This window comes from Ursus arctos, unplaced genomic scaffold (assembly GCF_023065955.2).
Source record: "Ursus arctos isolate Adak ecotype North America unplaced genomic scaffold, UrsArc2.0 scaffold_3, whole genome shotgun sequence".
Taxonomy (NCBI): Eukaryota; Metazoa; Chordata; class Mammalia; order Carnivora; family Ursidae; genus Ursus; species Ursus arctos.
In genome coordinates this window covers 23,029,974-23,057,353 of record NW_026622985.1, presented here as the reverse complement: position 1 = coordinate 23,057,353, position 27,380 = coordinate 23,029,974, and the positions used below count along the sequence as shown (strand labels likewise).

Below are 27,380 nucleotides of genomic sequence, written 5' to 3'. Positions count from 1 at the left end.
TGACAGGTCAATTTCCCTCCTCAGAAACATAAAAACAAAGACCAAAGCCAGTATTAGCAAGCTGATTCTAGCAATGTATAAAATGTAAAAAAAAAAAAAAAAAAAAAAAAAAAAAAAAAAGTGTGTGTTGTGGGGGTGGTGGAGGGAGTTATCCCAAGAATACATGGTTAAAATAGTATTAGAACATTAATCTCATTCACTACATTATCGCATAAAAGAGAAAAATTATAGTTTTGTTAGAACCTGAACCCAAAACAAACAATAAACTTTTCATCTGTTCCTGATAAAAACTCTTATCAAACAAGCTGTAAAGGCAAATCCATTAACCAGGTATGTACAAAACCCTCAGTGGATGTCACCGCTAACTACTGTTAGCCCTGTTTACTACACCGCTAGCACTGTTGACTACAAATAGTGAACAAGGGGGGCGCCTGGGTGGCACAGCGGTTAAGCGCCTGCCTTCGGCTCAGGGCGTGATCCCGGCGTTCTGGGATCGAGCCCCACATCAGGCTCCTCTGCTAAGAGCCTGCTTCTTCCTCTCCCACTCCCCCTGCTCGTGTTCCCTCTCTCGCTGGCTGTCTCTATCTCTGTCAAATAAATAAATAAAATCTTTAAAAAAAAAAAAAAAGCAAATAGTGAACAAGGGCTAATGATGATTCAGGGCCTTGACGCAGTTTCCTGCCCCTCACCCTTTCCTAGTCAATGCTCTTATCAGGGATTTGGGTGAAGGTGGATAGGCAGCATTTCACACTCAAATAAGATCCAGAGTTTGGCAACATTTACTGACAGACAGTCAAAATTCTAACTTCAACTACCAAAAATGACTGGTCCAAATAAAAATGGAATTTAACAGAGATCTTCACCTGAGGTTTAAAAAAGATGATACATGCACAGTATGTATGTGGAAGAATCTGTTTGCTAAGAGGCAGTGTGGAATAAAAGCATAAAAATTTTAAATACTCCAAACTCAATATAGGTAAAGAATATGATAAAGCTACAGAAAAAAGAAAGAAAAGAAAGAAAGGAAAGAAAAGAGAGGAAAGAAAGGAGGAAGGAAAGGAAAGGAAAGGAAAGAAAGAAAAGAAAAGGAAAGAAAAGAAAAAAGAAAAGAGGAATGAATCATGGTCCGAATTAAGTGTTCTATTTAAAAACAAGTACCAAGAGCAAGGGCAGCCTAGGTTACATTCCTATCCTACTACATCAGAATATCAGTGCTGTTGATAACCTCCTGAAATCTACGGCACAATTTTCAGTACCAGTATTGCAGACACTGGCTTTCACACGGAGCTCAGTTCCGAGTGGAAAGGGGTCTAAATATCATGTGCCACATGAAAGGATTAAAGGAACAGAACATATTCAACTTGCAGTCTCTTCGAAAAGAGACAGAGCATGCTTCAATTAGGAGAAAATGTTGAGGACTCGCCATAAGTTAAAGTATGTCCTGGGTATTTCATATCTCTAACTTAACCTGCCCGGGCCCTAAGAGGTAGATATTAATAGCCCCATTTTATAAAAGAGAAAACGGACTCTCTGATTAAATTTGATCGAGATATCCAAAGTCAGAAATAACTGCGAGCCCACATTTGTTCAATTCTAAAATGCTTACCACATTTCCTACCCAGATTTGAAGGGCTGTCACGTGGGAAGAGTCCGGTAATTTTGTTGTTGCTCCGTAAGAAAGAGGAAGAGTCAGTGCAATAAAATTAAGTTGGTTCAAAAGAGCTACCCTAAGAACCTTCCATGCCTGCCGTCTATAAATGAATGACAAGCATACCAGTATCTATGAAAAGTACACTGCTTTCATATTATTTAAAATGAAGGAATTTAAAATAATTTGTGTTGAAATCGTATTGATATTGACATTGCCAGTACTTATTTAAAAGCAACATTACAGCATTAATATGGGAGTCAGAAGACACAGTTTCTCCATTTTAAGGTAGATGTGGGACTTTGGGTGAGTATCACAATTTCTACTAGACCCATTTTTCTCACGCATAAAGAGATATGCATAGTTGGTTGATTTCTGAGGGTTTATGCTACTGCACAATTGTGTGATTTTTAAAACCACCTACAAGAGATCTTATGCAGGATAACAAGTTGAAATGCTTATTCTCATTTTGCCTCTTTTAGCAAATGAACAATCAAGCCTGGTGTTCAGCTGAAGTTCAGTTACAAGTATAGATACCATGTAGCTTTAAAATTGTTTTTAATATTTCCAAGTGAAAATGTGGAATAAAATCTCTAATTCTTAGGAATAATTTATGAGTATTACAATATGAGGCATAAACCTAAATATTTAATTATTTGAAACATTATCCACTTCCAAGAAATAAAATTCCCTTAGTACCCCTTGACCCAGAAAATATTTTAGTGATGACCAGCTTGGAAGGAAGAGATTATTTCAGGACGCCCTCAGCCTATGTGAACACGCTGTTTTGATGTCTATATTTGACTCTGTAACATGATCTCATTGTACAAGAATGGAATGGCTGCTGTGAACTATGACCCAGAATCATTGTGAGAATGGGACTTGATAATTTATTTCGGAAATAACTTTATAATAAAGTTTCAGATAATAAGTAAGATTTTAGAGTGACTTTTCTTTAGGAATTTTGCTGTTAATGCTGTAGCTGACTATACTGGACCTTCATATAGAAGACTGGAGTCACTACATAGAGCAAGAAATGTTCCAGATACTTTTTGTAAAGTCTTCCAAAGAAAATACTCTTATTTCATATGTAGTTTCATTAAAAAAAAAAAAAAAAACCTACATACTATTTTTTAAACATGACTGGTTATTCTGTTTACCCAAGGAAGGTCATGAAGGATAAACAAAACTAGAAAGAATAGACTCAAAATAATTTTGGAAACATGCCAGATCTTAGTGTTGTATGATTACCAATATAAGTAATAGTCAGAGATGAGTTCCTTTTCTCAGTCTGATTTTCTCCAAAGTTCTTTCTCCCCAATATTTCCATTCTGATTAAACAAAATATAACACAAAATACACTTGCATAAAAAAGCAAGGGAGTTCCTACTGGGCCCACTGGCTTTCCTCCCACATCCCTATAACTCTGTCATTTTCCATATAGCAAAATCAATATAAATAAATATAAGTATAAATATGGAGAAGTGAGATAGTCTCCAAATCTGTCACCTCTAGAGGATGATGCTATAATTTCTAATGTCCACCGCATCTACTGTTAGAGAATTTAAAACAAAACTACCAGGAACAGTTTTATAATCTTGCCAGGAAACTTTTTATTTTTCCAAAGTGATGCACAGCCTGGAGCGAAATAGCAAATTTTTGAATCCAGCAAACCAAGATATTGTACAAAGCTCATTGATTTGCTCTTACCACGGCTACAAACAAGCAATGCTCAGCCATGCAAAATAATATAGCCGGTTGTCTTCTGATGATAGGTGAGGTGGTATTTTAATGTGATTTTTATTTGATCCCCAAAAGTTTTACTCTTGGACATAGCAGTCTCTATTAAATGAGATGGTTTTGCCCCATCGGTCAGTTCATGTTTGATTACATTTTTAAAAGTCTACAAAGAAAGATTAGCAAAGAGTTGTGGTCGATTTTGCATTTGTCAAATTTTACGCTGTGTGGTGTAGACCACACTAGTATAAAGCCGTAAGGAGAATTATGCTGGAGGCTTACCCAAGAGGAAGAATCCATTTAATCCCACCAGGCAATAAAATTTCATTTCTCACAGCTTTACCACTCTGATTATCCTTGCTATATATATGGGTGGGCAGCTGTTTCAGATAACTGCAGAACTAGATACAGTTAGACAGGTCGAGACAATACAAATTTGCTGTGAAGTAGAATTAAATTTGGGGGTCGTATCTGTTTATCACGGCTTAAGAAAAGTGCCTATCAGGCAAAATGTTGCAATGTGAAAAATATAATACACAAGACAGGGGGCAAAATTTTATTTTTGAAGCATGAATTTAAAGAATTCATTTATTTCATTGAAATTCTACAATTAGGCACTCCTCTAGGTGCATTTAGATATATCCGGGAACAAAACAAAGACCCCCGCCCTGTGCAGTGGACCTCACAGCATTGGAAGATGAACAAGAAAAATTAAAAACAGCATGTGAGTGATTTGTAAGTTTGTAGAATAAGATAAGCGCTAGGAAAAAGTGGACCAGGGAAAATAGAATAAAGTGGGTGACAGTGGAGTTAAAATATGAAACAGGGTAGTCAGGGTCCTCCAATTCAATATATATTTTGATACACATTTAAATAAAATTCTGAGATTCGGGGTTACCAAAAGTCGTATTACTTTTGCTTAGGTAAAAACAGAGGTAAAACAAGGCAGTTGACTGCCATGCTAGTAAGGGATATGTATTTATTAGTTTTCCTGAATTTGGATTTTTCCTGGGAAATTTTAAAACTGCCTTAGCTGTGCTACTTTGAAATCGGTCCAAAATTAACAGGCACGCTGAGACTTCGAAGATGTCCTGTGACCCAGTTTTTAGAGCTGCCAGTAATATCAAGGCCCTTGCTTCTCTTCAAGATACAGAAATCAGGATAACAAAGCCAAAAAATCTACTCATTGGTATTTAATTTAGGTCTCTGGTCAATACTTTATTTTAATGTCCTATTTGCATGCATAAGGGTTAGTTGTAACCTGAGGATACATTCTAAAAACTATGATTTCATATCAATTACAAAATACTGACTGTCCCCCCAATACTTTCAATATTTATTGGTGATCGTATCTAAAAATTTTATGAACAAACTTGTATTATCAGGGTTTGCCAACTCTTGGTGACTCTCTGCTTTTCTCCCATCTGTAAAATCAGAACATTCAAAGTTCAAGTGGTTGCCTGAATTTGCTCCTTCCTTACCTCCTCCTTCACGTGTCTGGGACTCACAGATAAATATACTAAAAAGTCTTTCTTTCTATCCCATTTTATACTCTATACAATAGGCCCTACATATTGCAGTAATTTCAACCAAATTTCCCCATCATTTTCACTCACGAGTCATACCCATTTGTAGACTTTTCATACGGCAGCCGTCCTCACATTAGCCATTTTAATCAACACCCTTCCATGAACATTCCTGAGTCCCACTGCATTTATCCTGTTTAAAATGTAACTATAAATATGTAATATCCAACTTCATGTAACACACGTTAATGATACTATGGTACTATTAGACCTTTAAAATCGTTGGTGTTTTATGTTCTGTCTTCTTCTGGATAATGACCTACAATGTTGTTGCTCTGAGTTGGTGACCGTGTGTTTTTTAAACAAGATTATTGAGATAAAATCTACATATAATAAACTACAAATACTGAAAGGTACGACTTGATGAGTTTTGACAGATGTACACATCCATGAAATCATTATTACCATGATTAAAGATGCTGAACATTTTCATCACCCCCAAATTTTCCTCATGTGCCTTTACAATCCTTGCCTTTCTCCTCTCCCACGAGTAGGAAGCACTGGTCTGCATTCTGTCAGTATGCTTTGGTTTGTACTTTCTAGAGTTTTATATAAATGAAACAAGTATACTACAGAATATACGGGATAAATATACTTTTGTGTGTCTTCTCTCACTCAGCATAACTAAGTTTATTAATGTTGCGTGAGTCAATAGTATGTTCCTTTTTACTGCTTGTGCATTTCATTATAAAGATATGCTACATTTTGTTTATTATCCTTGTTAATGGCCCTTTGGGTATTACTGCTCTGGACCTGTCAGAGCTTTTATGAACATTCATGTACAAATCCTTGTGAGGATGTACATTTTCATTTATTTGGAGTAAAGGCCTAAGAGTGTAATGACTGGATCGTAACAGGTTTATGTTTAACATCTTAGGAGCTGCCAGCTGTTTTGGAAGTGGCTATACTATGTACTTTTCTACCAGCAATGGTAGAGCCTTCCAGCTGCTCCACATCCTTGTCAATACTTGGTATTGTGACTCTTGAATTTTAGCCAATTTTACTGCATATGTAATGCCATCTCTCTATGGAGCCATTTGCACTTCCTGGATTACTAGTGATATTGAGCCTCTTTTCATAAGATTACTGGTCATATATCTTTTTTTGAGAAGTATCAGTTCAATTTTTTTTGCCTAATTTTTACTGGATTTTTAGGTCTTCTCATTATGAACTCTAAACCATAGTTTTTGTAAATTTGGGTACCTGTCCTTTGCCTGACATACATGCTGTGAATGTTTCCTCCTAGTCAGTGGCTTGTCATTTCATTTTCTTGATAATGTTTGGGGAGCAAATATTTTTAACAATGAACAAGTCCAATTTATCAATTTTCAACTTTTTGTTGTTTTGGGGTTTTTTTATGTCTTATCTAAGAATATTTTGGCTACTTCAAGTTTGGAACGATTTTTCATCTCTACATTGCTCTAGAACTTTTAGAGTCTCATTATACACACAAACACATACATGTTTATGAATCAATTCAAATTAATTTTGGCCTTGTTGTCATATAAAAGTCAGTGTTGTTGGTCCACATGAACACCCAGTTGCTTCATCACCATTCATCTAGTACATGTAGGGTATTCTTGACATTGTTCTCTTTACAAAACACTGCAGAATTTCTTTCATCCTTGGATTCTTAAGTACATTGCTTTATGTTTTATTTTGCATGGTAGTTAGAAGGTAAGTTCATGCTTATTATGTCATTATGGTCTTCTAATAATCTTTAAGGTAAATATTCTCAGTTTATAGATAAGGAAATTAAGGGGCTAACAAATTTACCAAAGATACCGCAGCTGCACCCAAACGCACATGTGTGCACACATGGGGACAGAGCCAAACCCTCAAACCTAGGTCACTTCATTTCAGTACTTCTTGGGTTTCATTTCCCAAGTCAACACTCATTAATGGCAAAGGACACTCAAGAAATATTCTCAAAAGGCCTTGAGACATAGCCAGAAATGATTAGATATTTTCATCAAAGTTTCATCTATTTTAAAAATCATGTGAATTTTGGGGTGCCTGGGTAGTTCAGTTCGTTAAGCATCTGCCTTTGGCTCAGGTCATGATCCGAGGGTCCTAGGATCAACCCCCGCATCAGACTCCCTGCTCAACAGGGAGTCTGCTTCTCCCTTTTCCTTTGCCCCTCCTTCCTGCTCATTCTCTAATAAATAAAATCTTTTAAAAAAAAAAATCATGTGAATTTTGCATCTCTTTATACAATCTTTGCCAAACATACCAAAATAAAGTTGCATATTTTATATCATCAACTAAAATAAACATTCCAGGTAAATGCAACTGGTTTTCTATGGTATTACTGCCACCCCTTGTTCCTCCCCCTGGAGTGTATAATCCATTTTCAGATACTCCCACATCATTGTCACCTGCAGGCTCTTCAGATTTGCTTAGTGTTGTTATTGTTATTAACTTTCTTTTATTTAAGCAGAGGAAAAAACACCTATGTACTAATGTAAACACAATGATAAAGACTAGAGTCCATTCTTCAATTAGAATAGGCTTCAAACAGTTCTGGAAATAAAAAGACAATTGTCTAATGTTCTTTTTTTATTGCTATTTAATCTAATAGGATATATGAGGAGACATTCTGGGAGAGTATACATTCCTTGTTTTTGAAGATAGCCTTTACCTTGAAGCCAGACCTGTATCTGAATTTAACATCAATATAGAGGGGTTTTATTTTCTTCTGTTCTCCTAGAAAGTAGGCAGCTAATACCTTTCAAGACGTGACAGAGATTATTTTCCTTCTTTATATAGGAGAGTTGTCTGGTCAAGATTTACCCACAAGAAAGTGACAATCCCAGGTTTTATTATCTCAATGAACTTAGTGTAGTAATTGATGACACTCCCCTCTTTCTGTTGCAGGTGCAGGAGAATCCGGAAAAAGTACAATCGTTAAACAAATGAAGTACGTATACACTCTTCTAAATGTTTGCTATTTAAAGTCTGTGTACTTGACCAGTCCGAAAAGAAATACTTTGGGAGAATCAATGTATATGCAGGTAGTAGCAAACATGTCATATTTCCTGTGCAAGCCTCCCTCCTATCCTTTAGCAGGGAGCATAACTCATGGGTGGTATTTTAATTTCCATTTTTCTTCCAAATTTTGCCTCAACAAGATGAATACTCAAAGCAGGCATGTTTTAAATATATGAATCTGGGTGTAATCTAGGCTTCAGCATTGTGGGTATAAGCCATAAACATTTCAAAGTATGTCCATTGATTTCCCATTGAATTTAAAAAGAAATGGTATTTTTAACCTAATTGGCATTTTGCCTACCTGGGAATAAAGTGCTTAAAGTTATTACTATCATGGATTCCAATTTATTTTTGCACTCTTTTGTCTGCTTTTTAAAAATCTTTTTATAATGAAATAACTAGACGTGGATTTCTTAATGAGACAACAAATACAAAAGCTTTAAAATTCAAGAATATAATGTCTAAACGAATAAAATTTCAATTGGTAAGTGGAGATGATTATGTAAAACCTCATATCTCTGTCACTGCTGGAGAATTTAAAGGACAACTATTGTTATAGGAAAAGAAGATAATCATTTTTTTGGCTTATTTTTCATTCTGTGTTGGAGGATCTTGTTCTTTGGAATATGTCACATGAGGGCATCATCCCGGTCAATAATGTGATTGTCTATTTAGAATCTAAATCCCTGGTCTTTTCTTTATTTTCAGGTAATAATGTCATTCAAGTTCCATACTAACAATTATTTAAAGTCCCACTTTTGGAATTTCCTGACATATGTACTTGCAACCAAATTTTTTACTTTTCTTCTGTCTTTGAAGAACAAGACACTTCTCTTGATCATTGCTCAGACTGCTTTTGGGTTCTCAGCTTCATCCGTGTACCCAAATCATCTCACACCGCCCCATTACACTCCCCATCACACTCCCACTGTGTTCACCTGTTCTTTTCTTTCTGGTTCTAATCATGCTCAAATCCCTCCTGTCCTTTCTACCTGCCCAGTCTCTATGAACTTAAGTGCAGTAAAACAAGACATAACCAATTATGTGGCTATCTCACAATTAAAACTTTTAAATATATTAAGCCATAAATAAAATTTAAAAAGAAAACTAGAAAAAATATCTATAATAAATATGATAAATAATTGAGTATCATAAAAAGTCATATAGATTGGTAAGAAAAATAAGCTGCCCAATATATATAAATGGGAAGAGACTATGAACAGACAATTCACACAAGACAAAATTGAAATATCTCTTTAAAGCAATAATGAGCTATTCTTCATCTTAGTAAACTAAAAAACAAGAATTTTAAATAATATTACCCAATAAGGGTGAGGTTTTGAGACATTAATATTTCTCTTTACTACCAGGAAAATAATTTGTTATAACAAATTTATAGAAGTAATTTTTTTGCAATCTACATAGGAAACTGGGAAAATAATACTGATCTAAATATATTTCTGAGAATTTTAGTAAAATAATTTATATTTGAAAAAGCACAAAAATAAAATAATTTAAACATGAAAATATGAACATTTATGCACCAAGAGATTTAGATTAGTCTTACTTAAAATAATGAAACATGAGATAGAATAAAGTAACCTAAATGAAAATAAAACATAAGGAAGCAGATTGCAAAAGTATGGACAATTCACCTTTCAATTGCAGTGTTTTGCACCCGTTACAAGTTGTATGTATATGAGCAAGTTTTAATAGCAGAAAATACTTCGCCAGGGGCGCCTGGGTGGCACAGCGGTTAAGCGGCTGCCTTCGGCTCAGGGTGTGATCCCGCCGTTATGGGATCGAGCCCCACATCGGGCTCCTCCGCTATGAGCCTGCTTCTTCCTCTCCCACTCCCCCTGCTTGTGTTCCCTCTCTCGCTGGCTGTCTCTATCTCTGTCGAATAAATAAATAAAATCTTTAAAAAAAAAAAAGAAAAGAAAAGAAAATACTTCGCCAGCTGAATAACTAAGATTCAAAATTGCATAAACATCTTTACCTCAATTATGACAAAATAGACAGTTTTTTTTTTAAATGGAAGAATATAGGCCAATGTCCAGTGATATTTATTTCTCAATACTGGGATTTGAAGTTACATTGCACCTTCATTTTGAATAGTGCTGGGCTTTTCACATTTCTCACAACGAAGAAGTATTGCTTCTGTTATTAACAAAGAGTCTCCTCGGTCTATCTCCTTCCTTCCTTTTCTCAGTAGACTCCATGAAGAATAGTCTGCACCAGCGTTCTTCACTCTTCCACCTGCCGTTTACTCTTAAATCATTTCCACTGCTCCTGCCTCGGGCCTGCCCCATCAATTGCCCTTATAAACATCAATATTATCTCCTAACTGCCATTGTGTCTGCAATGCTCATGAGTTCCTATTTTAATTCCATTCGACTCCACTGGGCTTTTCTCTTCTAAAACTTCACCCTGGCTTTTAGAATAACTCTCCGAGTTTTCTTCCTAATTGCCTGCTTTACTCTGATTCTTTGACCACATCCCAACTGCTGGTGTATCTCATGCACTTGGCCCCCTTCTCTGCTTTCTCTATACCCTCAAATGAAAACTACTAAGGTACAGTGGTTTTCATTCTCATCTTCAAGCAGGCTGTCCCAGAATATTTCTTTCAAATTCACTTTATCTAAACTAGGGAAGCAGGTACAACTACCTCCACAGTCTATGGATAGGTCCAAAACAGAATGAACAACACTAAGTTGTCTCCCCATCTGGCCTCCATGTCCCTACAATGAATTACAGCAGCGGCCTCTAGAGCAATTAATCTGGGTGTAGATATGCTGACATGCATTTTCTAAGTTTTGCCACATCTACAACTTTTGTCTTCAAGGGTGTCATTTGTCCCTATTTTCACTGCCTTAGCTTAAAAACCCTGCATTTCTGAACTGGATTAATACAATATCCTGCAAAGCGCTTTTTCCCTCCCTCCTCTTTCTTCCACTGCAGTATCCACACCAACACCAACTGATTTCTTTAAAAAGAAAACTATCTCTTTCCTGAATTGTACTCGGCATGAACTATCAAGAACAGACTCCTTGAAGGATACATAAGACACTTTAGAATCCAGCTCTCATCTGTCTCTTCTTTCTAATGTCCCATGACTTCCCCCTCCCTGCTTTCTACACTGGAAATGCTGAACGCAGAGTTCCGTGGACGACCGTGAGCGTACAGATTAGCGGCTAAGATCACAGGCTCCCAAATGGGACTGCGTTCCTTGCCCAACCACACCGCGTACTGAATAAGTTAGGGGTAGTTCCTTCATTTATCCGTGCCTACATTTCTTTCCTGTAAAATGTAGGTAATCATTTTACCTACTCTAAAGGACTTATTGCAAGAAATGAGAAGACGTCTATCTAAAGCACTTCACACGGCGGTTGGCACATCCTGAAAGCTTGATAATTAACCATCTATTTGGTCACACTGATCCTTCTGCCTAGAATGCTCTTCCTGTGCACTATCTGGAAGTAACTTCTTGAAAACTCAACTGATCATCACTGCTCCCAGGCAGTCTCCCGTGATCTCCTACACCTACTCCCAATAAAGTTTATCACTTTTTCTTTTCTAGTTTACTGTACCACTTGGTGATATTGTTACTATATCCTATCACACTGCACAAAAATGGATTTTATGCTCTACCTTTCTATAATCTAGTACTGTCCAACAGAACATGCTGTGATGACAGAAGATTCTCTACCTGGGCTCTCCAATATGGCAGCTCCCAGTGATATTAAGCATTTGAAATGTGGCTGTTAAGCATTTGAAATGTGGCTAGTGGGAATGAGGAATCAATTTAATTTTAATTAATATCTAGTGGCTACTATATTGGACAATGGAACTCTAGTCTATAGGTTTTTGGGGAGGAGAGAAAGTATAATTCATTCTTTTCAGCACATAATGCATCATGTTACAGAAAATCCCCAGTGGAAGCTCATTAATTGGAACCAATTTAGGAATCAACTTGTAAAAAGCAAGTAAAAAGCAAGTAAAAAGCTCCATCTCACAGAGATGTAATTATGCAGTCCCTAGAAAAACAATGCTGCTTAAAGTCCCACTACAACTGGATTTTTTGAAGTATGCTTTTGCCACTTTGCCTTATCCTATGATGAAAAGATAGGAATCAGAACTTGTTCCAGAAAGCAAGCCTAAATGCCCCCATGTTCACTGGTAACTTCCCAATTTGTTTTTGAAAAAGAACTGAGATCTCTTTAATGAATTTATTCTTGATCTATCCACAGACATTTACTGCATTTTTCTACACCTTTAGTTGTCTACTTTATTTACTTAATAATTTGTTTAATACAGCTAGACATGGCCATGGTTAATAGAAATACAGCAATAATTGGCAAGCAAATATCAAAAAACAATCAATAATGCCACAGGGGCTACCTCTACTCCTTTCACTACAGAAATTCTAGTATTTGAAAGTTTTAATATCTTGGGGAGCATCTGTATTCTTTTCCCCCTATGCTAAAGCCTCTCTGTGTGTAGATAAAACACAAATCCTTCAGAATATGACCTCCAAAATGATGCCTAATGTACACATAGCACTTCAAAAACAACAGCAAGAAACAGAAAGGAGCAAGAATATATTATACAATAAAGACGCAATCAAGTAATTAGCATATACAGAGATTTTAGCTTTTGAAGGTAAATCTATTTTAATCTATTATCGCAAAACTAGAAAACTTTGAGGTCTGAGTGAGTTGAAGGAAAAGAAGAGTTCAGCCAAATAAAGTGAGCCTTTCAACATTGAGAACTCATGGCACATACACAGATGGAAAAGTAACAAGGGATTTAACAACAGGTTAATTATCTACATTTAAAAAAAGGATGCCTTTGTTACTGCTATAAATAGAAAGCAGGCACTCCTATTTTCCAGTGTGTCTTAAGTGGTAGGAAAAGAAATGTTCTGCTAAATTACTTTGCTTCCTCTAGACATCACATTATAAAGACTAGCTTCAGAACTCTGTATGTATCTTTGTCCTGGGAATCTGGAAAATTTTCTTTTGAAAATAAATAAGATTTCTAAGTAAAATTCTCATGATTTACTCATTTTAAATGCTGGTTTACCTAGGTCCTCTTTATATTTAGCACGAGGAACTCAGAAAGAAATTATTGTATTAAGTCCCAATGATGATGATAAAAGTCCAAAGCCATAAAATTGCTCAGATTTAACCCATCCATATGGACAATATTTTTTGTAACAAATATATACTGTAATTTTCTTCAAGCAAAGTATTGTTGATGTGTTTTGATATTAAAAAAAATTGCTCAACTCACAAAAGCTTTTCATGTTTAAATTATAGGATCATCCATAAGAATGGTTACAGTGAGCAAGAATGCATGGAGTTCAAAGCAGTAGTTTACAGTAACACATTGCAATCCATCCTAGCTATTGTGAAAGCCATGACTACCCTTGGGATTGATTATATAAATCCCACAAGTGCGGTAAGTATGCAAATAATGACAGTTGTAGTCCTACAATGGAGTTTGACCCATAAAACAGTAGAACTAAATTTGTAGTACTAATCTACACCAAAAATTTAGGAATATAAAATATGAATTTGGGGAACTTTAATTCTGTTTAGTGTAAGATATCCTTTTTTTTCTTTAAATGAAATTTTCTGTGTGCCATAATCTTATTCAGCATTAACTGCTCCTTGGAATCAAACCTTTGATTACTTTACAGTGTTAATTTTTTTAAAAAGAATTCAAAATTGTGAGACTAAGTAAGATGTTTGTATAATAAATAAGCTCAAGTAGTTAAGAGTTATGTTCATAAGGTAGCATCTGAACAGTTCCATTTCATTCTATTCTATATTTTGTACTATAAGTATTTTATGTTAAAATACATTAAAAACCCACTTAGTTTCAAACAGTTTACGTGCCAACAGATAGAACAATTTTAGCTGACAAATGGAACATATAGCATTCTCCAAAGAACAATAGTTAACCACACGCAAAAAAGGAGCAATAGTGTACAATCAACAGGAAAACGCTCACTTCCATTTGTCCTGTCCTGGAGCAGCTGGTCGCCCCCGGATGATATCAACTGAACTGCTCCCAGTGTAACTTGGATGCCTTGTACACTAACAATAAGAAAGAGAGGAACAGCATGTTAAGTATGGAGAAGAGTATGACCCTTGTACTTTCCTCTTCCTACCTCTCCAGGAGTTTAGGGTTAGACCATGTAAATTACCATTTGGATGCTATTAGGATGAAAAGAAAAATACCTCTTTCATGCTGTTAATTTAAAAGGAAATGGTAAACCCTCAACTTGTTCTGCCATTTTCCAACAAAGAGCACAGAAATTCTAAGTATGTCCTTAGGGCAGATGCTTTGTAAAGCAGAGTCAGGAGTTTAGCTAGGCTCTTCCATTTTTACCTTTCCTCAAACTTGGCTCCAGTAAGTCACCTTCTTCGTTAGGTTCCAGTTTCCCTCTCACATGTAGGAGGAGAACCTGAAGAGCTCAACTCCAATATCCTTGCATTCTTTATCATTCCAGGACCTGCTGATCCCCTTTTTATTTAAGGGTAGTTTGGTTATCCCTCTGACCTTGGCTGTTCCTAAGGATCTGAGACTTTAAATTGGCCCTTCAAAACAACCTGGTATAAGCCCCATATTTAAAGATGTGAAAAACAAGGGCCGAAGAGGATTAGCAAGGTGGCCTGCATTGCATAGCTAGTGTTTTGAACGAAACCCCTTTCTTCTGGTTTCCATTAGAGTGCTTTTCCTGATGCAAGGATTTTTATAAAAATACTTTTAATGATCAGAGATGATTGCTAATCCTCCACTGGTTAGTATCTTCATGATCTGGCATGCAGGTGGAGTGAAAATAATATAGACTCTGTAGATTGCTGCCATTATGCTGACTGAAAATTAAAATAAACGCAATTTATTCAAACTATACAACAAACAGTAAAAACAGAGTAATTTATGCAGCACTGAAGGACTGATATGACTTTTCAGGAGGACCTACACCCTCAAGTGTCAAACATCAGTTGGCAGGTACTACGTAACTCAAATTTTGATTTCAGTTGTTGAAAACGATAGTAGTTTCAGTGACCTTCTTTAGTAATTGATTTTAAGATAAATATACTCTACGCCTGGCTTAAACTTTTTATTTAACAGACTAATTGCTAAACATCTGTGTGTGTGTGGCTTTCAGAGTTCTACTCTTCTAGAGCTTTTAATTTAGCTATTTATACAATTAATATATTTTTACATTGAAGTCCTAAAGGAAATGATAAGCTTTATTGGTTACTGGTTCTGTAATTGGACGAGTTACTTAATCTCTCTACATTTGGGTTTCTTTATCCACAAAACATTAGTGTTTTTTTCACTGAGTTTCAAGGACTATTACAGAAGCAAACAGAAATATAGCAAATCCACTTAAAAAACAAAATACTGTAAGTTTCTGGTAAATACTGAGTATTTATTTTCCAATTTTCACTCCAAATGCAAGTTCATTAAAATGTATTATGTATTAAAGTCTACACAGCTAACATCATTTAAAAATTATATTTCATTAAACTATTCATTAAACTGTAACACATTAAACTATTATTTACATGGCAGACACTTGACACTGGCGATACACTGAGGAATCAGCAGTAAATAAAATAGAAACATTATCTGCCCTCAAGAGAGGGAAGTCTGACACTGAACAAGTAATTACAAAGCATCAGCTATTTCAAAAGTGCAGCACAGCTGGATAAGGAGCTAAATCCTCATTTACCAGACGAATTACTGAAAAAGGAAGTACTATCACCTGTGGGCATGGGACAGAACTAGTACGTTTAAGAAATGTTCTGGTTGTAAAGTCTGTAACATGTCCACACGTGTAAGTGGTTGAAAATGTGCATTTCAAGTTCAAACGAGATAATCTGATGAGGGACCAAAATCTCAGTACTACTGGCATTGCACTATGGTGTACAATGTATATTAGGAAATGGATGGGATCAAAGACGTCAAATGCTTAGAAAGAGTAGATAAGGGCAAAAAGGAGAGTGGCGAGTTAGGTGCCCGTGTTCAAAAAGTGACATTTTTGGGGCACCTGGGTGGCTCAGTTGGTTAAGCATCTGCCTTCAGCTCAGGTCATGATCCTGGAGTCCTGGGAATCAAGCCCTGGCAGACTCCCTGCTCAGAGGGGAGTCTGCTTCTCCCTCTCCCTCTGCCCCTCCCCCTGCCCCTTCTCTCTCTTGCTCACTCACTCTCTCAAGTTAGTCAGTAAAATCTTTAAAAAAGTAACATTTTCTGGTCATTTGGGAGGAATAGGGAAGTTTGGAGGAGATGATGGGATAGTAAGAGGAAAACCAAGTTTGTATCAAATCACGGACTTCAATACAAGGGTTCCAAAGGGAAGTTATCTAAGCCGAAAGATCTTGAGGGGTCAAGAAAGAAGTATACTTAATTTATATTTATATTTAATAATATAGAGATCACTGGGGATTTTATGAGATGGGTTTTAGAAGAGTTGTGGATGCAGAATCCAATGATGTATGTTGAGAAATGAGGGAAAAATATGGGAACAGAGTTTAAACATTTTGGGCAACTATAACCGAGGAGTAGGAGAGAGAGAGGATCTGTAGCTGAAGGAGGAAAGCAGCTAACAGAGGCCTGTTCTTATTTTGGGTCAATACTTAGCAGACTAATTTCATAAATACAGAATTTGTAAAGGATAAAGTTGAAGAAACTTGAGGGGGGCATAATATAGGCATTTAGTAAATTTCAATTTATCCTCTCTGAATATTATATTTTATCTTAGAGCATCTAAAACATCCACTAGACCAACATGAAAAACTGTTGAAAGCTTTAACACTTTATCGCATGATGTGGGTGTTGTTGTGACCGTCCTTGAGACAGTGTTCTACAAAGTGAGCCCTGTACTATGAACCAATGAGCACTGATTCCACAAGATATTCTAGGATAAAAGTTCTGTGATCAAGTTTGAAAACATATATTATAACAACTTCTTGGAAATTGGCAAATGGCAGGACTCAAAGGCTCCAAAAGTCTCGTAGTAACAAAATCGGGCATTTCTTAACCTGAACATTTCCCAAGATTACAAGGTTCTGTTATCTCTTCCTTCCTTGATATATTGTTCTGTAATCTTTGGAAATATGACTCAAGGGCTAAAAATGAGTTCCACAAGTTTCTAGGATCACCGCCTAATACTGACGAGGAAAGTATGGGTAACTTGCGGAGAATGTATTTTGCCTTCTATGCAACATTGTTCCAGAGGAACATAACCTTGGAAGAATGAACTATTCCAGGACCACCGTAATTCCCAAGCTTTTCCAAATATATCACAAGGAAACAAAATTTCTTCACAATGCCACTCAGACTTCCTTGGAGCTATTTGAAAAATGTGAGAAATTACTGGAGAACCATGTAATTTAGAAACTGAGGTCTGAGCTAATTGGCATATTCATTTTATTGATTCAATGTTCTACAATATTTCTGGGACATATACCCTGTGTTAAGACTGAGAGCAGAACCTAAGGATCTAGAAATGAACAGAACAACAGCAAAAAAGATCGCCACCTTTGTGTGCTTGTAGTCTAACATAAAAGATACAAAATAAAGACATATACACTATATAGGTAGTAATAAGCGCTATGAAGAAAAATCAAGGAGGGCAGGGGCTGGAAAGTAAGGGAAGAATGGGAGAAAGGGTGGCCCTGGAAGGCATTCTTGAAGGGGTGATATTTTGGAAGAAACCTAAATGAAGTAGGAGATGAGCCACGGGGAGGACATGGAAGAAGAGCCATTCAAATGCTCTCAGATGGGGGTTTGGTGAGTTGAAGGAACAGTAAGAAATCTAGCACATCTTGAGAAAAGAGAGACAAATTGTAGGGGGAGGGAGAGACTGAGAGAAAGAAAGTTGAAAAGGAACACATGGGTAGAACCCTGTGAGCCATGGCATGGGATTTGGGTTTTGAGTGTGATGGAAAATTACCAGAGTTTTTAAAGTATGGGAGTAAGATTATCAGTAGGAGTTCAGTTTTCCATCACTTTGACTATTTATGTAGAAGACATCTTTTCCTAATACTGGTTAATTTTGGTATTATATTTTTAAAAATTCAAATGTAATTGGGGGGCCCAATTCCTTAAACACATGAATTTTGATTCTTTAAATTACCATGTCAGACCTTTAAGAACTGTAGAAGAACTTCACAAATTAAAATACTGTATAAGATATTATTTATAGTTAAAGAAAACTGTATACTGCCAGGGATTCTCAACTCAGCTGCACATTTGAGTCACCCGCAGGATTTTTAAAAATACCTTTGTAGAACCTGACACCCCGAAGTTCTGCCTCATTTTGTTTGGGTTGAGGTCCTGGTATCAGCATTTTTAAAAATGCCCGCACGTGCTTATAATGCACAGCCTGGTTTGAAAATCCCCACCACTGGCTTTACCTATGCAAGTGATAAGCTAAAAAAAAAAAAAAAAAAGGCCTTGCAGGACAAAAACCAAGCTGATAGGATGTCCTGCCCCTGAGGCAAGTACTAGGACAGAAGTGGTGGTCAAAGAATACTTTATGACATTTACACATTCACGACAAGACTATTTTCATGGTATTTACTCAAATAAACTATAAACTGAAATTGGAAAAAAAATTTTAGTGAAAGAGTGTATTGGAAATTAGCTTGGTTTGTAAAGGTATGCTAATACGGAATGTCATTTTGTCCCTTTAGGGGCAAACTAGTTTGAGCAGATGTTTCATTATATCCTTTGTCCTAAATGGCACCTTAACGGTGAAAGGAGGCAAATCGGAAGATGCCAGCTAAGCTGGCTGGGTTATACGTCGCTGGATTTGCAGCCCTCTCTCACATCCACCTTATCAGGAGGAAGGACTTAAAAATTTACTCCATACCAATATATGAAAATGGGGTCAATCCTTAGATTTTGGCCATTTATAATTTTTGGTTTAATTGTCATCTGATCAATTTGGGTTAGAATAAAATCTGAATACGAAGACAGATTTAATGAGATTTTTAGCCCCTCTTTAACAATAAGACACATACCTTTCGTTTTTAATGCAAAGAACAGATTTTTAATAAAATGGTGAAATAAACCATTATTACTATTTTAAAATAATAAATTGATATTGTATCAGAAAAGCAGCAAGTTCTCATTGGCCATTCTTCACTGGGAGCCACATGACACTGCACAAAGTAGTTTGAGTTTGACTCTTCTGATGCTCATTGTCTTTCTTGGTTTGGCCAATTAACCTCCTAGTTTTAGATTCATTTGTAAAAGACACTGTATTTTCTCCTTGCATTTTGACTGAGATCTCAATGGATTTACATTAAAGTATTAATATTCAGAAGTTAATGATTTATATCAAAATATCCTATTTTCACCCTATAACACTATATATTTTTTGCAATACCGAACTCTTCACTCAGCCATTATAAGGAAATTTAAGATTCCATTGACCTTAAGATACATTGAATAGATGCTCAACAAAATTATTACCTAATAAGATAAAAATAATAAAATTGAAATACTCTATTAGAAAAAAGATATGTGATTCCAAATAACAACACATCTATATCATTGCCACAAAAACATTGCTCTAGGAAGACCAACAACAACTTTGTGCGATGGCAACCACTCTGCAAGATGGTGGCATGACACCGGAACTGGCCGAGGTAATAAAACGACTCTGGAGGGACCCTGGAGTTCAGGCCTGCTTTGAAAGAGCATCTGAGTATCACCTCAACGACTCAGCAGCTTAGTAAGTGAATGCGTTTGACGGCAGCTATAGTTGCAACATTTTATATTAAGAATTCTAATTCTTCAAACTCCGCATTTGTAATCACCAATGAGGAAAGCAAACAGCTTTACATTTTGTTAGACTAAAATAAAATGTAGTTGAAGAGAAATAAAGATCAAGGTGACATCGTGAAACTTAAAAATCTAAGCAAAAGAGCATTTAAAATAACTAACTTTGAAACTATCTGCCTGAGACCCCTATTTCACAAATATTTTTTCCCAGTTGAAAAGAATTCATCACTCTGCACTGTCCTCAACACCAGCACGGATCACTGGCGTGCATACTGTGGTTTCGGGCTGTTCATGTCATTTCTAGTCCAGTTACTGAAATCATCGTCTAAAATAATTTTATTAATGATACATTCTTTGGCTTCTTCGGTTCGATGATTAGGATACAGAATTCTAGAAGAAAATAATGATTTCCAAAATATTTGTGTGTTATGGGATTCTGTTTGAGTCTCAAGAAAGATTATATAATATTCACAGCTAATATCATCCAGTAGGCAATTATCAGCCACAAAGAAATTAGGAGGTTATGACAATAGGTATAATTTCATTATCAAAATTATTTTAAATTTCTAGTTTAGTAAGCGATTTTTAACGTACACTGTGGTTTTATGCCTGCAAGCATGCGTGCACGTTTGCAAATATAATCACTTACACTATATGTCCATGCACACCAATGTCTAAAAAGGTATAAATACAGCCCTTTTGATGAACTCCCAAACAGAACGTGTTAGTACTTTTAAAAAAAAGATACGGTAAAGATGAACCAAATGAAAGGCTATAGGAGGACAGAACAATGAAACTTGCTTGATACATCAGATTTCTGATCATGATGGTCAGGATTATGGAGAGGAAACAAACCATATAAATTTTAGGAAAAGCTAACAGTCTTCTGTGATTACTCACTCATGTTCATTTTAAATTCCAAAGCCCTTGGAGGAAAGTCCTGCTCTTGCCTCTTTGGTGGAGTAGAGAATGCGTATCATATGATTACGTAAACTCAAAGAATTGTTTTATGTGTCCCAGTACCTAGCCACACGTTGTAATATGAACGAACAGAACTCTGTGTAGTACAAAAAACACCGCTTTTCTATATAAATCATTGATACGGGCAGTCACAATAAGAAACTGAACTGTGGGATTCGTAAGTTCTAGGGAAGAAGGGAGAGGTTAATGGTGCTGGTATACGTGCTGCCGGAGCGAGCACAAAATAGTGTTGGAGACCATGAATCCCTGTCCCCTCCAAGGTCCTTCTCGCTGGTCTAAAAATCATATTGATGTGAGACTGATTAACAGGGGAAAATCAAATCTCGTAGGTGTACATACAGGGAACCTACATGGGCATGGAAAATTCAGTCAGGTGAAATGAGGTATGCATGGTATTCCGAACTAAACAGAAGGGGGTAGTGGTCTGGGACTTGAGAGGAAAGGAATGTGTTTCACAGAGCGATAAGAGGAGCAGATGTTTGGTAATTAGATATTTGTCCTGCCATGCAGATGGGCCACTGAGATAAAACGTATCTCTGCTACATCGAGGGCAAAGACTCTCAGTTTAGATTCTTCTAGGTAGTGGAGGGAGGGGCAAGAGTTCTCTTGAGCCTGCAGAGTCTCGGCGCCTTCAGCTCAAAATAATCCACATGCCAAAGTGGCACATTCCGGGATACAGGGGGTGTGCTGTCCTGAACCCCTTCAATAGCTGTACTTAATAGATTTAGTTTGGGGTATACATTAGCAATTAAGCATTATTTTTCCACTCAAATATTCTAAGTATGTTTGCAATTGTACTATCATTATGTTTACCGGATACTTTGCTCTTCAATAGCAAAAAAAAAAAGTATTGTTAAAATACTTTTTATTGTAATAATAAAATAACCTTTTATTGTATTTTCTTTTCTTTCTAACCTTCAGTTTAGTTTTCCTGTTTTGACACACAGAATATATAATTTACAATGGAACTATCACATTATAGATTCAGATTAAAAACATTTATCTGTTCAAATTAAACACAATTACACATTTGTACCCATTTTGTGAATGTTGCTCGTAATGGTTTTAAATACCCTGGTTGATTTACAGACCAGTAGAACAAGAAATCTGATCCACCCCTCCACCTTCACTCCCACCTCCGTGTCTACGAAAATGTTTATTAAAACACCCCCAAATTTAAAGATGAACATTTTCTGCCCTTAAAGGCCCTTAAAAGAAGGATTAAATAAAACACAAAGGAAAACAGCTGAATGGCCATTGCTTTCTTCCAAAAATTCACAGATTTTTTTCAAATACTGCATTACCTTCACATTTTACAACTAAATATAGTATCAGATAGGTACCACACCCATATTTATTTCATATGTATTATATGGGGCAGTGGCCACTTCCCCTCTCTCCCTCCCTCCCTTTCTCTTCTCCCTCTCTCCCCCTTTTCCCCTTTTGCCTTTTTTCTTTTTTTGGTCAAAATAGGATATTTATTATTTTTTCAAACCTAGAGCCTCTTCAGGGAGCCTGGGTGGTGCAGTCAGTTGACCTTCTGCCTCTTGGTTTCGGCGCAGGTCCTGATCTCAGGGTCAGGTCAAGATCTCAGGATTGTGAGACCAGCCCAGGTCAGGCTCTGTGCTCATGAGGAGTCTGCTTAAGACTCTCTCCCCCTCTGCCTCTGCCCCTGCCCCTCCCCACGACTCCCCACCCCCATCCACCCTACCCCCACTCACGTGTGCATGCATACCTGCACTCTGTCTCTCAAATAAATCTTAAAAAAAACAAACAAACAAACCTATAGCCCCTTCAAATTTAGGCTAACAAAGAAGTAAGTCCTAATCGGAGCAGGGAAGGCAATGTCCTTGACAACACAACACCAACCTGCCCTCAGCGGTATTAGCAAACTGATAGGAAAAGGGCATGACAGTGACAAACAGGGGAAAGATTTTCATTAATACTTCATGGTTTACTGATTGAGTGCTATTTAAATCTAGTGTGCTATTTAAATTCTATAAGCCATAAGATTTAACAAAGACTTTACCAGGAAAAAAAAAATACTATTTTTACATGATTAGAAAAAGAATCAGGGTTTTGTTTGATCGGGTTTTTTGTTTGTTTAACAATTTGAGCTATATGTACGTTGGGCTTCTGGCTTAAGTTCTAGACCACAAGCCTGAGCACTCCAATCTTATATTTATTAAAAGCAGGCATCTTAAATGCAAATTTGTCACTCTGCTAAAGCTTCTGCTTTGCTTGCAATCATTTGTACATGCAAATGAAAGTACATTAAATGTGTCTTTACCAAAGTATTCATTTAGCTATCATTAAAATGAATTTAATCGCTATGTTGACAGGTTTGCTTTTGTTGTTGTTGTTCCTTCGTGAACCAACTGACCAACGGTAGACCAGTAGACCGTACCCATACGCAGAATTAGTCAATAGGAAATTCACAAAGGACCTGGCTTCACAAAATAGAAAACAGATAAAACGGAAAAATCTTGCAGTATTTTCTTCTGACATATCTGTATCTTGATTTGTCTTTTGCTTTTAAAAAAAATTCAGCTTTATTAGAATAAAGCATGGTGATAAATTTTCACATCGCACATACACGTGTTTCTGAACTGTGATTCCCTATTTGTCATTTGGCCAAAATCCCTTTGGGGCATTCACTCAGTTTTTTTCAGCTCAAAAGCAGAAAGATCCTGCGAGAATAAATTATCCGTATTGCTCTTAATTTTTTTTTAAAGTGATAACATAGTTTTGCTGTTTAAGGCATTGTGTGAGGTACTAACACATAATAACTCTTCAACTTAGCCCTGAAAAATTCAACTTTTGAATGGTAAGTAATATTTAGCTAGATCCTAGCCCTCGAATTCTGTCTGGATGGATGGGTGCCCACCGAGATCTTCCTATTTAGCTACGTATGTGAACTTAGTAAAAGTCTGTAAGGCTTTTATGACAAAAGTTCGCCATTATATTAAACTATCTCTATTTAGTATTTTCGCAGAAGTAGCCATTTTGCTAAGCTATTAAAGTGTTAGTAATGAAAGTCTAGAATAGTGGTTGTCAACTGTTTTGAAAGCAATGAAATACTTCTAAGTTTAAAGACATGATCTTGTTTCAAAAAGGAGGCCAGGAGCAGCTTCTGTCCTCTCATCTAACAGACTCTTAGAGAGCAGTTTACTCAGACCTATTCCTCCTCCTTACGATCCCTACATCCTGTGGGCAAAGAGAGGGCGGTATTCAGCTTGGTAATGGTAGGGCTTTTAAAGAAGCCCTCCAGGAAAGAGTTAAGGACACTGATACATGGGGGGGGGGGGGGGGGGAGAAGAGCAGTAGGAGTGAATGCAGTGTCTAAGTCCAGCCTTCTGTCCCTTGGCTGGGTCACCAATGTCATGAGTTAGTTCCATTGTGAGCCAGCAAGAAAGTCAAAAGTTTTTTTATTTTAATTGCACTAACTGTATATAATCTTGGCACTTGACACAAATGGTCTAGAGTCCTAAACTAGATAATCTGTGGAGAACAACATTATTGCAACCAATTACTCTCTTAAAATTCAAGGTGCCTAAATTCAAACTACAGCATTTTTAGGATAGTCTAGTGCCTAGTATAATAAGATAGCATTTTGGTTTTGGATGATCAAAACCTGAAAATAGAGCTTTTCTCTGAAATATGTCCATACGCCATCAATTCTGTTACATACACCTCCTAAAACACAGGCTAAGGCAGCAGCGACCTAGCAACTGTTGTAAGAGGCCTCCACGGGTTAGCTGTGGGCCACACTTAGCACTCGGCCGCATCGGGCCACCGAGCTCCGATGAGCAGAATTTAGAAAGCACCGGTCTAGAGCTCACTGATTTTAATGGGCCCTGAAGTAAAAATTCATTTGTACCGAATCCTGGCCTCTTCGAACATAAATTTGAAAACTGTACACTATTTTTGTTGTTTTATTAGCTACCTTAATGATGTCGACAGAATCACAGCTCCTGGATATGTCCCAAACGAGCAAGACGTGCTACATTCTCGAGTGAAAACAACTGGAATCATTGAAACTCAATTCTCCTTTAAAGATTTGCATTTCAGGTATGCACCCTTGTCTTTTCTAATCATCAACAGAAATATTCAATATTTTTTCACAGAGAAAGGTCTAACCCATATTCAAGTTCAGGGAGTGCTTGGGCATCCTTCCCAGACCTCGTTCGCTTTCAGTACCACCTGCTCTTACTGCCTTCCTGCGGCCCTACACCCACCCCTCATCCTGAGCCCCACCCCTTCCTTAGAAACATGCCTCATCTTGACCAGGTGGGAGCTAGATTTCAATTTCCTCTTGAAACTGATATTCTACTTTGGAAAAAAAAAAAAAAGAGAGAGAGAGAGAGAGAGGGAGAAAATATTTAAATAAAATTTAGGTAACAGGTGGCACAGATACTATGTCCTTTGCCCTCCAGTCTCCCGTTTGCCTGAAATATTCTTATTCATTCCCTTAATTTAAAAAATGCAAATAATTGAGAGAACTATTTGAATGTGATGCTATTTACTGAAATAACAAGACCTATTTTATAAGAATGTTTTGGGTATGAAAATGAGTCCACTATTTTTATTGCTGTCACATTATCAAGACCTTTCTAGAAATGCTACTGTAAAACCACTCATTTACTATACCAAGAAATGGAAATCCAAACCGTAGTGTTATAAAATGTCACGACACTTAAGTGCCTCTCCCTGTGGATTGTGCATAAGATGGACTGTTAAACATTAAAACCAGGTTCCAGATGTACCACTTAATAAAATGAAAAAAATAAAAATGCAATTAATAAATTCATTCGTGGATGCAAACTGGGAATATTTTTTCAAAGTAGAAAAACCAAACAAAAGTGACATGAATTATCTGTATCCATTTGTGAAGCAAAACTGACTTTGGTGGGATAAAAGCTTTAAAAATGTTTTTATTATTAAAATTGGTGAGACAGAATATCTAATTAGAATACATGTTACATAGATAGCCAGGATATTTTCAAGTTAATATCAAAGAAAGCTCTTCAAAATTTACACCTGAATTTCAGGTCCACAAACAGTTAATTTTCTGACAGATGAGTCAAAGATCAAACCAGGACAAAGGGACTGCCAAGACTTGGATCAACATCTACTCTTGGCAAATGTGAGCAGTTTGTCTCCAGTCCTGTCATGGCTGCCGTGCGGTTCCTCTTTGGCAACTACTTTCTCCAGATTCCTGGTTTTTGATCCAGTCTCTAAGGCTTTCCGATGGGAATCCAAGTCCAATTGCTAGGACCCTCGCCCCTCCTAAGCCTGGCAAAGCATTACACAAGCTAATGGAATTTTCTGGAGTTTAGACTGGATCACAAACCAGCTATGAAAATTATTATCACATACTGAATACCTAGAAGCTTACAACTCCAGTCAGTCCATGCAACACCAATTTAGTATCTTCTCAGAAATGGTCACTGTCATAAATTATCTGTTTTAAGTATCTGTTCTTTGAACATTCCAAACCTTAGGGCCTTTGCACTTGCTGTTCTGTTTGCCTAAAATGCTCTGACCCTGGATCTCTGCAAGGACTGACTCCTTATCATTAAGTTCCCAAACGAGCTGCTGTCTCCTCACAGAGCCTTGATAGTTCTGTCTACCATCCCTGTGTATACTTGTCACTACTATACCCAATTATGTGCTGGTAAACGTATCAATAGCTCTCTGGGACAGGGGAAGAGGAAAGCCTGATGTGTGGTGCTTGAAGATTCCCTTGGTATAAAAATACCGTAACAATGGCTAATTGCCACTTAGCAATGCGAGGTCACTAAACACAGTATTGGGAAGAAATGCAAACAGCTCTCACTTGCCCTACCAATGTGAGCCAATGCCTTTTACAACATTGAAATATCACACTATTTTGTTCTTTAAAAAAAAAAACACCTTACTAATATATGAAATCGCCTTCTTTATTTGTTTGGTCTTTTGTTTCTGTTTCTGTCTCATATGCTCTGAGCTCCGGGAGGGTAGGAGCCGTGTCTTTACAGTACCACCTCTGTGATTATCCCAGTGGCTAGCGCAGAGTAGGCCTACGGTCAGCTCTTGCCGGATGAATAAATGTGCCACACCAATCACTGTATGGACCCTATTCATACACACTCCTTGAAACATGTTGAACTGAGCATTCCTGCCCTTATGTTAGACAAAGAGTCAAAAAAAAAAAAAGTAGGCTAAAATGAAATAAAAGATTTCCCCCAGATCATACATAGAAGTGCTAGAAATGTGATTACAGAACACATCTTTCTAACTTCCAAGACCACCCTTCTTACACTACATACCTCTGTGGCTATGAAGTAAATCGGAGCAGAAATCATTCTTTCTCCCATAGATTAAGTGCTCCTTCCAATGTAGCTGATCCTTCATAACTCCCTTCAGAGACAAGAGGGAACAGGGGATAAAGTGATAGCCCCGGGGAGCTCTCTCTCAGTTGGCAGGGCTCTGGTACCTTCGCACATCTGTGCTTTTGAAACCAGGAGATACGACGACTGCCAAAGAGCACCCCAAACCTCAGAAACTCACGTTCATTTCCTGGAACATCTATTTCTCTCAGTACCAAATAATACCCATAAAATTTTAAAAATTATATTGAG

The 27,380-nt window shown here is 36.9% G+C and overlaps 1 protein-coding gene across 1 annotated transcript in view; it reads left to right on the top strand.

Moving 5' to 3' along the window:
* GNAT3 (G protein subunit alpha transducin 3) overlaps positions 1 to 27,380 on the top strand; it is a 55,494-nt gene that overhangs the window by 14,191 nt on the left and 13,923 nt on the right. The window contains exons 2-5 of the mRNA XM_026504549.4: positions 7,849 to 7,891; positions 13,284 to 13,425; positions 19,569 to 19,726; positions 24,700 to 24,828. Of these exons, the coding sequence (XP_026360334.1) occupies positions 7,849 to 7,891; positions 13,284 to 13,425; positions 19,569 to 19,726; positions 24,700 to 24,828 (472 nt within the window). The remainder of the gene's footprint in view (positions 1 to 7,848; positions 7,892 to 13,283; positions 13,426 to 19,568; positions 19,727 to 24,699; positions 24,829 to 27,380) is intronic.